General features: G+C 55.0%; 1 protein-coding gene across 1 annotated transcript; it reads left to right on the top strand.

Annotated features, from left to right (window-relative positions):
• Window positions 1–3,731: 3,731 nt before the first annotated feature.
• On the top strand, window positions 3,732–9,090 carry Irx1 (iroquois homeobox 1). Its single transcript, XM_021655438.2, has 4 exons — window positions 3,732–4,240; window positions 7,092–8,127; window positions 8,421–8,493; window positions 8,718–9,090. The coding sequence occupies exons 1-4, from the start codon at window positions 3,965–3,967 to the stop codon at window positions 8,773–8,775; spliced, it is 1,443 nt and encodes a 480-aa protein (XP_021511113.1). The 5' UTR covers window positions 3,732–3,964; the 3' UTR covers window positions 8,776–9,090.
• The last annotated feature ends 4,405 nt before the right edge of the window (window positions 9,091–13,495 follow it).

Below are 13,495 nucleotides of genomic sequence, written 5' to 3' on the forward strand. Positions count from 1 at the left end.
GCCAGGGCTTGGTGCTGCAAAGAATAGGAAATCCAACTTAGGGAGCCCTGGACATTGTGGATGCCCCAAGGGGTTAGGTGAGGGGGGGGGGGTTGCAGCTGCAAGCTCCCTTGCGATTCTCAGCGTTTGATACACAGAAGACCCATAGACACTAGCTAGCAGCAGCCACATCCTGGCCCTGCTGGGGAAAGTTGCAAAATCCTAATGAGTACTTAACAAGAGCTTTAAATCAGCTTAAACAAGTCAGGGGGAGAGTCCCTGTGGCTTTGACCAGGTTAGCCTAGTCTTTGGCCAGGTTAACCTAGACCTGGCGCTGCTGTCCTCATCCCCAGAACCCGACTCCTGTCATTTGCAATAGTAGCGGGGATTTTGCTCTGGAAATGAAACCGCCATCTGAGTGTTCCTAAGAATGACTTCACACTCTGGCAGTCCCTTGCACAGCCTACTCTGGCAACCAGTGGGGGGTGATTTTTGAAGAAACAAATTTGCAAGCTAGGATGTTATTAGCTTGATTGATCTCAAACTTAACTAAATAAACCCCTGTGAGAAGAGCACCAGCAATGTGATCCTGGGAAGGCAGCACTAAAACGCAACCTTCTCTCATGTAGAAAAGTGTTTCCTAAGAACAAGTTTCCACCATTCCTTAGGATCCCTTTAAAATCCAGCTTGACCCTAAGGTGGCTGGGCACACGTTCGCAGTCCCACCTTTGCCTGCTCTTCCCTGGTGTTTCTCTTTTCCCTTGGTCCACAGAGGTTCACTTCTGTCCCCAACAGGTTCCAGTCCAAGTCCAGTTGATCCACCAGTGAGTCCCAGTCCTCCACTCTGAGCTTGTCTCAAAACTCTGTGGCTCCCAGAGCTATGAGGAATTCCACCATGGGCAGGTTTGAACCCACCTTCAGAGACCCAAGGTCTGAGTCTCCTCTGCTTGCTTTGCCTTGAAAACCACAGGGATGACTACTAGAAGATACTCTTCTGCCAGGCAGAGCATCATCTGACCATCCCCATCCAGTTAGGAAGGCTGCGTAGGGTTCAGGAAGAAGATGTTTTTGTTGGAAGGATCCCTGGGTTCTGATAGGGTAGGCAGATGAAGCTCTATGCCCTTCGCAGAGGCCTGCCTTATTCTGTACTGCTCCACCCTCTATCTAAAACAGGCAAGGAGCCCTGATGAGCCTGGGCAGAACTGGGCAAGTGTGCCCCCTAACAAGGATGCTAAAATAAGACCCTATAGGGTTTCCAGCCTGGAACCGGTTTTCCAGAATGCAACAGATGCAGTCAGCTTCTTGGCCCTGATTTTCTACTGTATGTTAAACACTGGGGAAAGGGGCACACTAGCAGCCAGAGACAGGAGTTTCTAGCTTCTGATAGGCATCCCCTCCAGGGGAAGGATTTGGTGTTTGCCATCTACATCTGCCGGTTGATCCCCACTGCTAGGTGCAAGCTTCAAGGTGAGGAGCCAAGGAGAAAGAAAGGAGGCTGACAGTCTCTGCTAGCACCTTCCAGGACTGGTTTTAAGCACAAGTGTCTGTTTGTTTGTTTGTTTGTTTGTTTGTTTGTTTGTTTTTTCAGCCCCAGATGTGATTAAAGGCAAAGAGTGGACCACAGTCTACTTGCATGCACACACTTGCTGCTGCCTGGTCCTGAAGGGTTGTTAACAAAGGTGTCCAGGATCCTCTTGAATGAGTTTCCACTCATTTCCTGTCTCTGGTGCAGGCGACCCACATAGAGCATAGAAAGCTAGCACTGCCGGGCAAATGGGGGGAGAGGAGAAAGTACCCACAGTTCTTCCCAATCCCCCTCCTAAAGGTCTAATAGACCCAAAGCAGGTGGTCCCAGACCTGCTGGTCAGGTGGGCTGCTGTGGGAGTGATGACAAGCTGGTGAACACCCTGTCCAGGAGTACTGGCAGGGAGAGCTGTTCGGACTGACTTCCCACCTCGCTCTCTGAGGTAACACCTCAGGTCTTATCTTACCTGTATTTACTTGTCATCTGAAATGTGACTCCGGGTTCACTGAGCCACAACAATGGTCGGACCCATTCTTCACAGTAACGTCCCTGCAGTTCTGTGTTTGTTTGGAGTATGTGGAAGATAGGATTCCAAGATTCCGGTTAGAGGCAGGGAAAGGTCACCAGGAGAAGCTTTGTAAAGTTAGAGCCCCAAGTGTCACCTTCTGGCACCCTCCAGTCTAAATCAAAGCAAGAAAGCAGGTCCCCAGAGGGTGGAGGGGCATGAAGTCTGCTGGGATGGATGGAGGAAGCAGCCTGAACCAGAGCATTGAAAGGAAGCTGGACTTCCCAGCTGGTAATTAGTAACTTCTTTTACCGGCTGTATTGTGGCTAATTACAGGCAAAGTTCAGTGTTTGTTATCAAGACCTGTAAGTGAGGACTTCCTGAGGTTGTGGGATTTTAGAACTCCAGGCAGGCCAGGTGGGTTTAGCTGGTGTCCAGGGTCCTGATGGCCCCACCCCCACCCCGACCTGGGCTTACTATGCTTGTTTGGGGCTCTCAGGCCTGCCCCAGGAGCCCTAAATTCACCAAGGCTGTCTTTAGAACCCGCAGTTGACACTCTGCCAGGACGACAGGATATGACACACTTAGGCCTGTGCCACATTATAGGCAGTGGTAGGTTTCTGCACATTTTGGTTCTGCGCAGAAGCATCCTTCTCTGGCCTCTTCGGATGCAGAAGAGAGGAAGGCGCATTCAAGTCTGCCCGGGAGAACAGAGCCTCCAGGCCTCCGGGCATCCCATAGCCTCTAGCTTTCAAATTGTCTAATTCTTCCTGCATCTGAAATAAGAGCTGGGCAGCGGGGTGGGGAGATGGGGACTCAAGGCCAGGGGACTGGCAGCTGCCCTGTCCGACGGCTGGTCGCAGCGCCGCCTCAGGTACCTGAGCTTCGCACAAGTTGACTCTCCGCATCTGCACACCTAGCGGACAAACTCGGGCGCTCAGACCAGGCAGGCTTCTCCAAAGCGGGGATAGGGTGGTGTGGGTGGCTGCCGGCAAGATTCGCCAGTCCTTTCACCTTGCGAAGGTCTGCTCCCCGCACTCCTTCCCCCTTCTTCTAGGATGACCTCCCCCCGCCCCCCTCCGCTAAGTAGCGACTTCTCGGCTGCCTCGCCTATTTTCAAAGTTTCTGTATTTGGAGAAACCGACAGAGCGCGGCCACATCCCGCTTCTCCAAGCTCAGGGAGGCCAGCCATTTCCAGAGGATCAGTTGGCAGCAAGTGGGGCCAAGGGGACGACGCACCCCGTAACCTGGGTGTCGACCCACGCGTTGATTTATCCGAGCACTTCAGCCAAATTCGTCCCACGGAGGTGCTGTAGAGCCAGCCACTGAAGAAAGGCGGCTCGCTCTAGACTGTCCCCTGGCCCCGGGCCTCCTTCCCCGCCGCCCCAGCTGGAGAAACGCAATCCCGGAGTTGCTTTTGTTAAAGGGGGGTCGGGGTGGGGAGACGTATCTCGGATGCAAAACCGGGTGTCAGACAGCTGTAAACCGGTGTCGGCAGGTTGTCAAAAGCCGCGGGGGCCGGTTGGGAAGGAGCCTGAGGCCTCCGGACCCACACCAGCAGACGGGCCGCGCGCGCCCACCGGAGGAGGAGGTGGCCCGGCGGGCGCGGGGCACCACGTGCTCGCCGTGAGGGGCGGGAGCGGCCAGCGAGGGCGGGCTGGAGGCAGGGAGGGGGCGGGAGGGGAGCCAGGGGCGGGGCCTGTGCTCAAGGGGATGCCAATCAAAGCATCAACTTCAAATTGTGTCTGAGAGCCCCGCCGCCGAGCGGAGGGCGGCCGCCGCAGTCGGCGCGCGATCTCGGATCCGGGCGCAGCCGGGAGCCGGGCGCCGCCAGAGAGCACTGGCCCGAACCGCCGAGAGCGGCCCCCGCCCCCGAGTCGCGGCTCGTCGGTGCCCAGCCGGCCGCCTGGCCCGCGCTCTTACTGTTGCCCTCCACCTCCGCCCAGCCCGCGGACATGTCCTTCCCGCAGCTGGGCTACCCGCAGTACCTCAGCGCCGCGGGCCCGGGCGCCTACGGCGGAGAGCGCCCTGGGGTGCTGGCTGCGGCCGCGGCTGCTGCGGCCGCAGCCTCGTCGGGCCGGCCGGGCACCGCGGAGCTGGGAGCAGGCGCGGGAGCGGCCGCGGTCACCTCGGTGCTGGGCATGTACGCCGCGGCGGGACCGTACGCGGGCGCACCCAACTACAACGCCTTCCTGCCCTACGCCGCGGACCTTAGCCTCTTCTCTCAGATGGTGAGTGCTCCCGCCTCCCGCGAGCCCTCCTGGCCGGCGCCCGGGGACAGCGGGGGCGGCTGGCCGGAGGGGGGGCAGAGGACCCGCAGGCGGTGTCTGGGAAGGGCCCCTCCGAAGGGATCCGGTGGCGGAGACCCCGTTCCCTGGGGACTCGGGAGCGCGCGGAGCACGGCGCAGTGACCGCCGCGGTCGTGGGAGACTGAAGAGCGGAGGCAGAAAGAGGATAGCGAGCGAGTGGAGAGAAGCCTCTGGAGCCAGCCCAGGAAGGCGGCTGCAGGTCCCCGGCAGAATCGCCCGGCGCGGCCAGTGCGGCAGGCAGGCCCGCCGGGCTCCCGCAGCCGGGGACGCTCTACCAACACCGCCCTGGCCTCGCCCGAGTGCTGCTACAGCTTTCCCTCGGGCTCAGGGGTCCTTCCTTCTCCCTGTTTGGCACAGCAGAGATAGTTGCCCTCGACTTTGCCAAAAGGCACCGGTCAAACCTAGTAGAGCTGGTCACAAACATCATAACAAACAATAGACATCCGCACGGAGAGCGGTCTGTTATGGCGTGCGTAGGGATCCTGGCGATCAGAGATTAAGAAACACTAAGTTGACACAAATTCTGGCTTCCGAAACGCTGTTTGCCTTTACTTTCGTAAGTTGCCAAACTTTTCATTTCATTTGAACCGAAAAAGAAGCACTTTCTTTCCCGAGTTACATAAGGGAGAATTAAAGGAACAGTGTCCTAGGACTTAAAATAAACGGTGGCCTCCCGTCTCCTGTCTCAGTGGGTGTCAGGTGGGGGAGGGGGTGAATTTACTTCTTCCGCAGGAGCTTTGGGCAGTCTGTCCTTCTGAATGATCAATTTTTCCTGGTCTGGCTGAAAGGAAGGGCTGCGTAAACTTGAGGCCGCTGGCAAATTGTGAGTCTGGCACGGGGTTTTCGGCGGGCAGTCCCCTGCAGCCCCGCTATCGTTTGGGTGGTGCAATTTCCAAGAACCCCGAATTATCTCGTCTCCGGAAAAACAAAGCAGACGGGACCCCCTATAAAAGGTTGGCTTCCAACTGTGCAGAAGCAAAGCGGCCGGCGCGTTCTCCCGAACTTTTCTTGCAGTTTAGAAAGAAAGCCTATTTGTCAGTGGTCAGGCCAGCCGCCTTTCGGATACTTCCCAGCCAGGCAGAGCAGCCCCCATTTTGTTCGGAGAGCCAGTGTGCCCCCGGAGCGAAGAGAGATTTACAAGGTGTCCTTTCACAAAAACAACTCCCACCAGATCGGGGCCGAAATTTCCCCTTTACGGTTCCAACTGAAAAAAAATTTGAAAAGCGAAAAGTAAATTTTCTAAGAACGAGGCACAAACGAATTCTGGCCACAGAAGCCTTTCAGGCGCGGCCCTGATTACTAAACTAATTAGTCAAAGAAATAGGTTTTTAATAACTTTCTTAGGGCTCCGGCTTCTTCTTCGCTAACCTGGATTAACTGGATTCTTTTATTTTATTTTATTTTTTTAATGGAGGATGAAAGGTTATTTATTTATTTATGCGCGTATTTTTTAACTGAAATTTTGAATACAGATGTGAGCCATTTGGGGATTCTGCCTGTGTGCTTGAGGGGGAGGGAGGGTCTGCTCCCATTGTGGGGAGGTAAGGAGGGTCCACGGGAGGCCTTTGCTGTTGCTTAGTTTTGCTTTCTCTTTAAACCAAAGACAAAATAAAATTCCTCCCCAAAGGTGTTTGTGTTACCTCCAGGTCTCCTACCGGGTTTTTGGAAAGTAAGCCTAAATCCAAACCCTCAGCTGAGGCCTAGCTTCCCAATCTTTTATGATCCCGTATTTGGAACCCAAAAGATAAAATTGTGAGTGAGCGGCTGCCTGGGCAATTTATGGTAATAATGAGGCCTAATGAGGCTGTTAGAAAGATAAAATGTTATTTACCAAAAAAACCTGATGGGATAATTTGACTTGCTGTGTTTTACTACTGATGATAAAAAGAATATTGATTGCAAATAAATCATGGCCTCTAAATGCCTGCAAACAGTTTCTGTTTGCTCGGCTGCAGATCAAAGTCAAACTTAAGAGATAAAGTAGCCAAGAAGAGGCCCAGGAAACTGAACCGGTTCCCCTGAGTTGCAGCCTGTGGCTCCGGGGCCTGGTGTTAATATTTTACCGGATAAACTCTCCTTTTGTATTTAAAAGAATGTGTTTTGTCATTGTTACTGAGGATGGCCAGGATTAAATTTTAAATTATCCGTCACCACTACACAATCCTATGTGTGAACGAACCATTATATGGAGAATAATTTGGGAGGCGAAAGGAGGACCCTGCTTTCATTTTAAATTGCTGGTGAATTTAGACTGAGGAGTGCCCTAGCTGGTTTATTTTGATTGAATCCTTCAGGGTGGAGAGGAGGGGCCTTGAGTTCTGAGTGCTTCACTTTGGAAAAACTGTTTCATCAGCCTACATGAAAGGTTTTCCCCTCCAGCTACAGTAAGCCGAACTTGAAAATCTGAATTTTGCGAAAGGGTGGTGTTGGGGACCAAGGGTCCTGGGAAGACTCCCGTGGGCACAGGGCTTCTAGAAGTTTTTCCAGAGTGAACCACAATTTTGTTGTTGTTGTTGATCAGTGGAGATCCGGCTTCTGCAATTCAGTTTAAGATCCCAGCTGCCTTGATTCTCCAAGTATTGCTGCGTGTGTGTGCACGCGCGCGTGTTCCTGTGTGTGTGTTCTTTTTCTGACCCTGGTGAATCAGTTGTCCCAGAGGCCCCCAGGGTCCACGGGAGCGCGGGTCTTCCCTTTCTAACTCCTGGAACTCATCTGTCCTTTTCTCCCTCCATGTCTTCTCTCTCTCCTCTCTCTTGCTCTGCGGTTGCGGCAGGGCTCTCAGTATGAACTAAAGGACAACCCCGGGGTGCACCCAGCCACCTTCGCAGCCCACACGACGCCTGCTTATTACCCCTATGGCCAGTTCCAATACGGGGATCCCGGGCGGCCCAAGAACGCTACCCGCGAGAGCACCAGCACGCTGAAGGCCTGGCTCAACGAACACCGCAAGAACCCGTACCCCACCAAGGGCGAGAAGATCATGCTGGCCATCATTACCAAGATGACCCTCACGCAGGTCTCCACCTGGTTCGCCAACGCGCGCAGGCGCCTCAAGAAGGAGAACAAAGTGACTTGGGGGGCGCGCAGCAAGGACCAGGAAGAGGGCAACCTCTTTGGCAGCGACACAGAGGGCGATCCCGAGAAGGTTGAGGACGACGAGGAGATCGACCTGGAGAGCATTGACATTGACCAGATTGACGAGCGTGATGGCGACCAGAGCAACGAAGACGAGGAGGACAAGGCAGAGGCTCCGAGGGCGCGCATAGTCCCTCCCACCCCAGTTAGGGACCAGAGTTCACCACTGTCTGCCGCTGAGACACTCAAGTCCCAGGATTCGCCCTTAGGCCTGGCTAAGGAGGTCTCGGAGCCTGGCAGCACCCGCCTGCTGAGTCCTGGCGCCGCGGCGGTCGGCCTGCAGGGCGCGCCTCACAACAAGCCCAAGATCTGGTCGCTGGCCGAGACAGCCACTAGCCCCGACGGTGCGCCTAAGGCGTCTCCCCCGCCACCCCCTAGCCACCCCAGCGCACACGGGCCTGCCAGCGGCTCGCCCCTGCAGCACCCGGCCTTCCTGCCCAGCCACGGACTGTACACCTGTCACATAGGCAAGTTTTCCAACTGGACCAACGGCGCGTTCCTAGCGCAGGGCTCGCTGCTCAACATGCGCTCCTTCCTGGGCGTCGGCGCGCCGCACGCAGCCCCTCACGGCCCACACCTGACCGCACCGCCGCCCCCGCAGCCGCCGGTCCAGGTTGCCGCCGGGGTGCTCCACGGTGAGAAGGCCTCCGCCCGTAGCAGTCCTGCACTTCCAGGTACCGAGCCAAAGGTTGTCTCAGCTTACTGGCTCCCAGGCAGAGACCTAGAGTTGAGTGTGTGACGGTGGTGGGCAGGGGTGCCTAACGTAAGGGGCTAGGCCTAGGTTCTCTCTGAGAAGCGGGGTTGCACCCAAGGGCTTGTCCCAGGGAGGGGTGGGCGCGAGTGCTGGTCTCAGAAAATCTACCTGAGCTTTATCGGTGAATCTGGGCATAGGGGCCCTTCCAACCGGCGCACCCCGCTACCTATATAGCTTTCCCCCTAACCTTGCGCATTTTCTGTTCCCTCGCAGAGAGAGACCTAGTCCCCAGGCCGGATTCGCCCCCACAGCAGTTAAAGTCGCCCTTCCAGCCCGTGCGCGACAAGTGAGTGCCTTTTGCTTTTGCCCTGGGGCGGGATGGTTGTGGCAGTGCGGGTCCAGCCGCAAAGTTGGAGAGCGCCACCCGTCCAGCCAGCTCCAGTTCCGGAGTGGAAACCCCGACGGGAGGCGGTCTCGCTCCAGCCCCGGCTCTGCCGGAAGAAGCTGCGGCTCGGTGGCGCTGGACCTGTCTACTCATTGCCGTGTCTTCTTGCTGTGTTTCCCGTGCAGCTCGCTGGCCCCGCAGGAGGGAACGCCTCGGATCCTCGCAGCCCTCCCGTCTGCCTGATGGAGGGTCTTTTACTTTTGCGGGGGGAGGGGAGGGGGGAGGGGAAAGGGAGGGACGAGACGAGGGAAGAATTAAGACAAATATTTGAGACTTGTGTAAAGGACAAACGTGACGGCGGCGTCAGTGATCCTCACGCATCGTTCTCTGCAGAAAGGGGCTCATCCTGCCTAAGCGCTGGAGGGGAGGGCAGGTTCTGCCCGCCTCTCAGGTTGATTATCCGATTCGGTAAATGCACCCCCTGTGTTTGTGTCTTTTCTTTGTTTCTTTTTCCCCTCCCTTACTGTATATAGCGTGATTTCAGATTGTAAATAGCGCGTCAGCGAACTTGTTTAAATCATATATTTTTGTCTAATAAACTAAATGAAACTATGTCCACGCTGCTTCAACTGTTTGTCCCTGTGCTCCTGTGTTGGGGCGGGTGGGGGAGGAAGGGCATATACAGGGGGCTGTGGTTATGCCAGAGACTCCTTTGCGATCGGGGCCTGGGAACAGCGTTTCCACTGAACAAGGCACTGTGTCAGGCAGACAGTCTTTCCATGGGGCTGCTGGTTGAATTTGCTCATTTTGCTCCTAGGCCAGTTTCTTGTTGGCAGTTTGAATCTTCGCCACGCTCAGACAAGCGTTTATCTGGAGCAGCCTTTCTCAGAACGCAAATGGGTTCAATTTTAGGCAGTTTACAAAAAACGATGTTTTAAAGTGGATTAAAATGGGGGAAAATGAAGAGAATTTCCAACCTCGCTCCCAAAGGGGAACTTCGGGCTCGAAATCAATTACTCACTAGTTGTGTGAGCGGTGCGTTTTGGAGGAGGGTCGTTTTCTGGGCAGAGCGTGGACGTAATGGAGTATGAAATATTGCTCGCTATGTGTTTATTTACTTGGTTAAGTGTAGAAAGGAGAAAACGGAAGGTTCTTTTAAAGATCCTCGGAAGACGAGCGAGATGGGATGCGGTTCCGGTCCCGGAGTTCCCTGCGCTTGTGATTCAAGATGCCGCATTGGCTTCAGAGAAAGAGGCGCGGGTAAATGTGGGGGTGAAGGGTGGTTGTAGTGGAGGGGCTGCCAAGGGCGCGTCTCTAAACCCGGGTAGGACGATCTGCGACCGCGCACCAACGGAAGCCCCGGACAAATAGTCCCCCAGCAGCCGGAGTCCCACGCTGGAGCAACTGGAGCAACAAAGCGGGAAGGCGCTGGCGCCCAGCACGCTGGAAAGGAGCTTTGAAAGCCACAGCGAGAGTTAGGAGCCCTGCCACGCCCGGCTTTGCGGCTTCAGGGGCCGGCCGCGCGCGGCACTCTCCTGAACCATGAGAGGCTCCGATAACCCGACTCTGATGACTGAGGAATTCGTGACGACTGTGCGTGCAAACATTGAAATTGCCTAAGGGGGTGTAAACTGAAGGAGAAGCAGGCTTAGTGGGGAAAGTTTAAGCTGGGGAGCCCCTCCCCAGCTTGGGCTCAGCTCTTCGCAGCTGCCAAGGAAACTTGCTCTATCCCCATGCTGCTCAGAACAGTCAGTGTGCGTGTGTGTGTGTGTGTGTGTGTGTTGCCTGCCATGCCACACTGCACTAGGGGCATGCTCCCTTTCCTCCTCAGTTCTTCCTGTTCTTGCCCACCGGATGGGTGAGGATTGGGCTTCTGGACCTCCAGACTGGAAAAAGAGGCTGAGAGCCGCTGCCAAGGCAAGTAGCTCTACCTCGCGTGGGAGTCCACGCGCCATGAATGCTAGGCTGAGGGCGCAGCTGAGGAGCCGGGCAGCCCAGCTAGGCAGACTTCGGTCCAGTAGACTCCCTCTGCTGAGCCGGTGGAGCTCCGAGGTCTGAATGGACATGCTCGAGGCGCCCTCTATGGTCCGAAAGCAGAATGGGGCCTTGACCCCTGCCTTCGGTGTTTCTGAGACTCCTTGACACTCTGGGCCAGCTGGGCCTTGGGGCTCCCTGGGCAAGAGTGTGGATTTGTAGTGACAAGGCTTAAGGCTTGTTCCTGGGATCAATCATGTGTGTGAGCGTGTGTGCGGTGTGTGTCTGGGGGCCTGCCAGGCCACTGGCATTTGGAGGCAAATGTGGGCCTTGGCTGTAAGCTGTGCTTTCACTGTCCTGATGGGGTTTGCTAAGTCAAAAGTATCCTTTTACAATGGTCGGTGCTGAGATTGCATGGAGCCTCATGTCCCTGCACCCTTCACCCCAGAGACTCTGGAGTGGGTCTCTGGTGAAACTGCATCTCTAAGGAAGCCTGACCAACCATGCCTTCTGTCTGGAATGAAGAATGGGGTACTCGGGCACGCTGGCATGCTGCTCGGACCTTCAAAATATGCTGGGAGATCTGTTCTGAATGACCCGCGGGAGGCAGCCGACTTTGCTGGACTCCGGCAGCCCAGACAGGTAAGGTTCTCCTTTTTCTCACCTCTAATTCTAGTAATCGCCTGATTGTCTGCCCACCCTCCCTTCTATTTATTGTTTTCCCCTGTAAGATACACTTGGGGTACTCTGCTGGTGTGTGCTGCTGTGGCTGAACTCGCACATGCCTAAGTGACAGAATCCCAACAGTGGAGGAGCTTAGTTGTCTACAAGGTGGGGCTGAACAGCCTGGGTCCTCCTCCGGAGAATCAGCCTTTCCTGCATACAAGGCAGGGCTCAGTCAGCATTGCTTTTCTTCAGTGAAAAGCTAAAAATGAATTTTTAACCAAGCCCCAAAGCATTGTTTGTTTACATCTTTCTCTGCAGTTGCTACACATGTACAAATGTACTGTTGTGTGGTGCTGGGTGCTGGGTGCTGAACTTCATCTTTTGGAAAAAAAATTCTGGTCACAAAGAACTTAGGTAGCACCTTCTAACTCAGAGCCACAGAAGTTCCTCGGGAAGTTTTTGCCTGTACAAAAACTGGCGGAGTGGGGGGAGATAAGACTCCCCACAGAACTGGTGCTCGCTGCACAGCCCATCCCTCCTTCCTGTGGAAAGGACATGCAGTGTCCTGGACAGACACACTGAGCTTCATTAGAAGTTTTCTGGAGGACACGGAAGGATGAGAAACAGCTAGCCTAGTCTAGTCCAGGGGCCCAGGCTTGAGTGCGCAGCCCGGCTCCTGCGGAGTAGGAACCAGCCCCCTTGGCTGACTTGCTGGAACTTCTGCAGTCTCCCTGTTCCACCCAGCCCTGCTTCCTCTGATCCATTATATAAAAGCACATTTATCTCCCTGCAATATGGAGAATTCATATTCATATCTCCATTATACCGGTCTGACACTGATTAATGTAATATGGGCCTTGGCTCAGAAGGGCGCCACCCGATGAATCATGTCCTGCTGAGTTCCAGTTGTCCTTTGGTCCAGACTCAGGCAGAGAATGAGGAGAGGGAGGACAGGGCCAGACACAGCACCTGGGGTGCCTCGGGCTGCCTTCTAGTCCATCTCGCAAATCTTCCAAACCTCAGCTGAGTGGGAGCTCCTCCCTATGGCCCTTGATCACTTTTCTCCCTCTCCTGAGGGTGCAGAGAACCCCAGAAGTGCTTCTGTCTTAGAGAGGCCTGGTCCACCAGGGGGTGGGCCTTCCAAGGCAGAGACTGGGTTTTAAGGATGCTTGTTTGGGAGTTTGGGGGAGTGTAGAACAGGAAATGTGTTCCCAAAGGGACTGGTCCTTTGCCAACAGTTACTGTAAGTGGAAATGCTAAAATGAGAAAGGGAAGCAGAGCCCAGAGAGGCCACTTGTTGTGTGAGGTGATGAAGCAGAGTGGGGTCTAGGTTAGGAGGACAACCAGGGTTTGGAATCCACCAGCCACAGGGATTTGCAAGGCCAGACCAATTTCTAGCTATCTCTGACCTCATTACAGATGGAGCGCTGTAGTCATCGAGGCTCTGGGGTCCCCCGAATTAGACAGGGAGGCTTTAGGGTACAAGATTCCAAGTGTGAGGGGTAGCGAGGGAGAGCAAGGGTGTGGCTTTCAGGGGCAAAGCCGTGGAAAGGGCACGTGGGATGGACTGGCCATACTGTTGGAATGCAGGGTTGGAGCCAGGAGCCAAGAGCTGAAGCTGGTCCATGATCTGACAATGGTGATGCAGCTCCCGCCACCCCTGGAGTTTGAGGGAGTCCTTGATGGCTTGTAGATGTGTTAGGGGATGAGATGTGCAGAATGAGAGAGTCTCACCTCAAGGGCTCCGTACAGCTTCAGCCCAAGAACTTCTCTGGAAGTGGAAGTGGGTGTTAGTTGTATGGTTTCCATGCAGACCCTGCAGTCGTTTTCATGGGAGAGAAAAGCTTTGAAAGTCATCCCGCCACCAGGGTGGAGGATTCTTGTGCAGCCTAAGATACTAAGGTTGTTTGATGTAGGCAGCAGACAGGAGAGCAGCTTGGCGTCTGGAAGGTGAGCCAGAGCAAGCCGGCCCCTGAGAGAGTTTTCTGAGGCTTGTCCTGGCACAAGGGACTCAGCAAGGGTAGGTTCCTCCCAGGGCTCTGGAGATTTGGTCTGAGATGCCAGTCTGCAGGCCACCCTTGTCAGCTTGTGAAGGAAGAACTCTCAGTGCCCTCTAGTCTGTGAGGTACCCCTGGGCAGGGCCCAAGTACCAGCCTTTTCTATAAAGCCACTGCTGGTTTTCTGAAAACCCCTGGGCTGTTTCTGATTACCTAATCCTTTCTCTAGCTTCTTGAGCATATTGGTTGGACAAGGGGATGTTATGGTTAGGATGCACAGAGGACTGAGGCAGGAATAAACTAGTGAACCTATGACCTGAGCCCAT

Source organism: Meriones unguiculatus, chromosome 3 (assembly GCF_030254825.1).
Source record: "Meriones unguiculatus strain TT.TT164.6M chromosome 3, Bangor_MerUng_6.1, whole genome shotgun sequence".
NCBI lineage: Eukaryota > Metazoa > Chordata > Mammalia > Rodentia > Muridae > Meriones > Meriones unguiculatus.

What these genes read in the sequence shown, in the direction of transcription:
- Irx1 (XM_021655438.2), top strand. Translation starts at nt 3,965, where the DNA reads ATGTCCTTCCCGCAGCTGGGCTACCCGCAGTACCTCAGCGCCGCGGGC. An exon ending in TTAGCCTCTTCTCTCAGATG is followed by an intron (nt 4,241 to 7,091) that starts GTGAGTGCTCCC and finishes CGGTTGCGGCAG; the next exon opens with GGCTCTCAGTATGAACTAAA. An exon ending in TTCCAGCCCGTGCGCGACAA is followed by an intron (nt 8,494 to 8,717) that starts GTGAGTGCCTTT and finishes TTTCCCGTGCAG; the next exon opens with CTCGCTGGCCCCGCAGGAGG.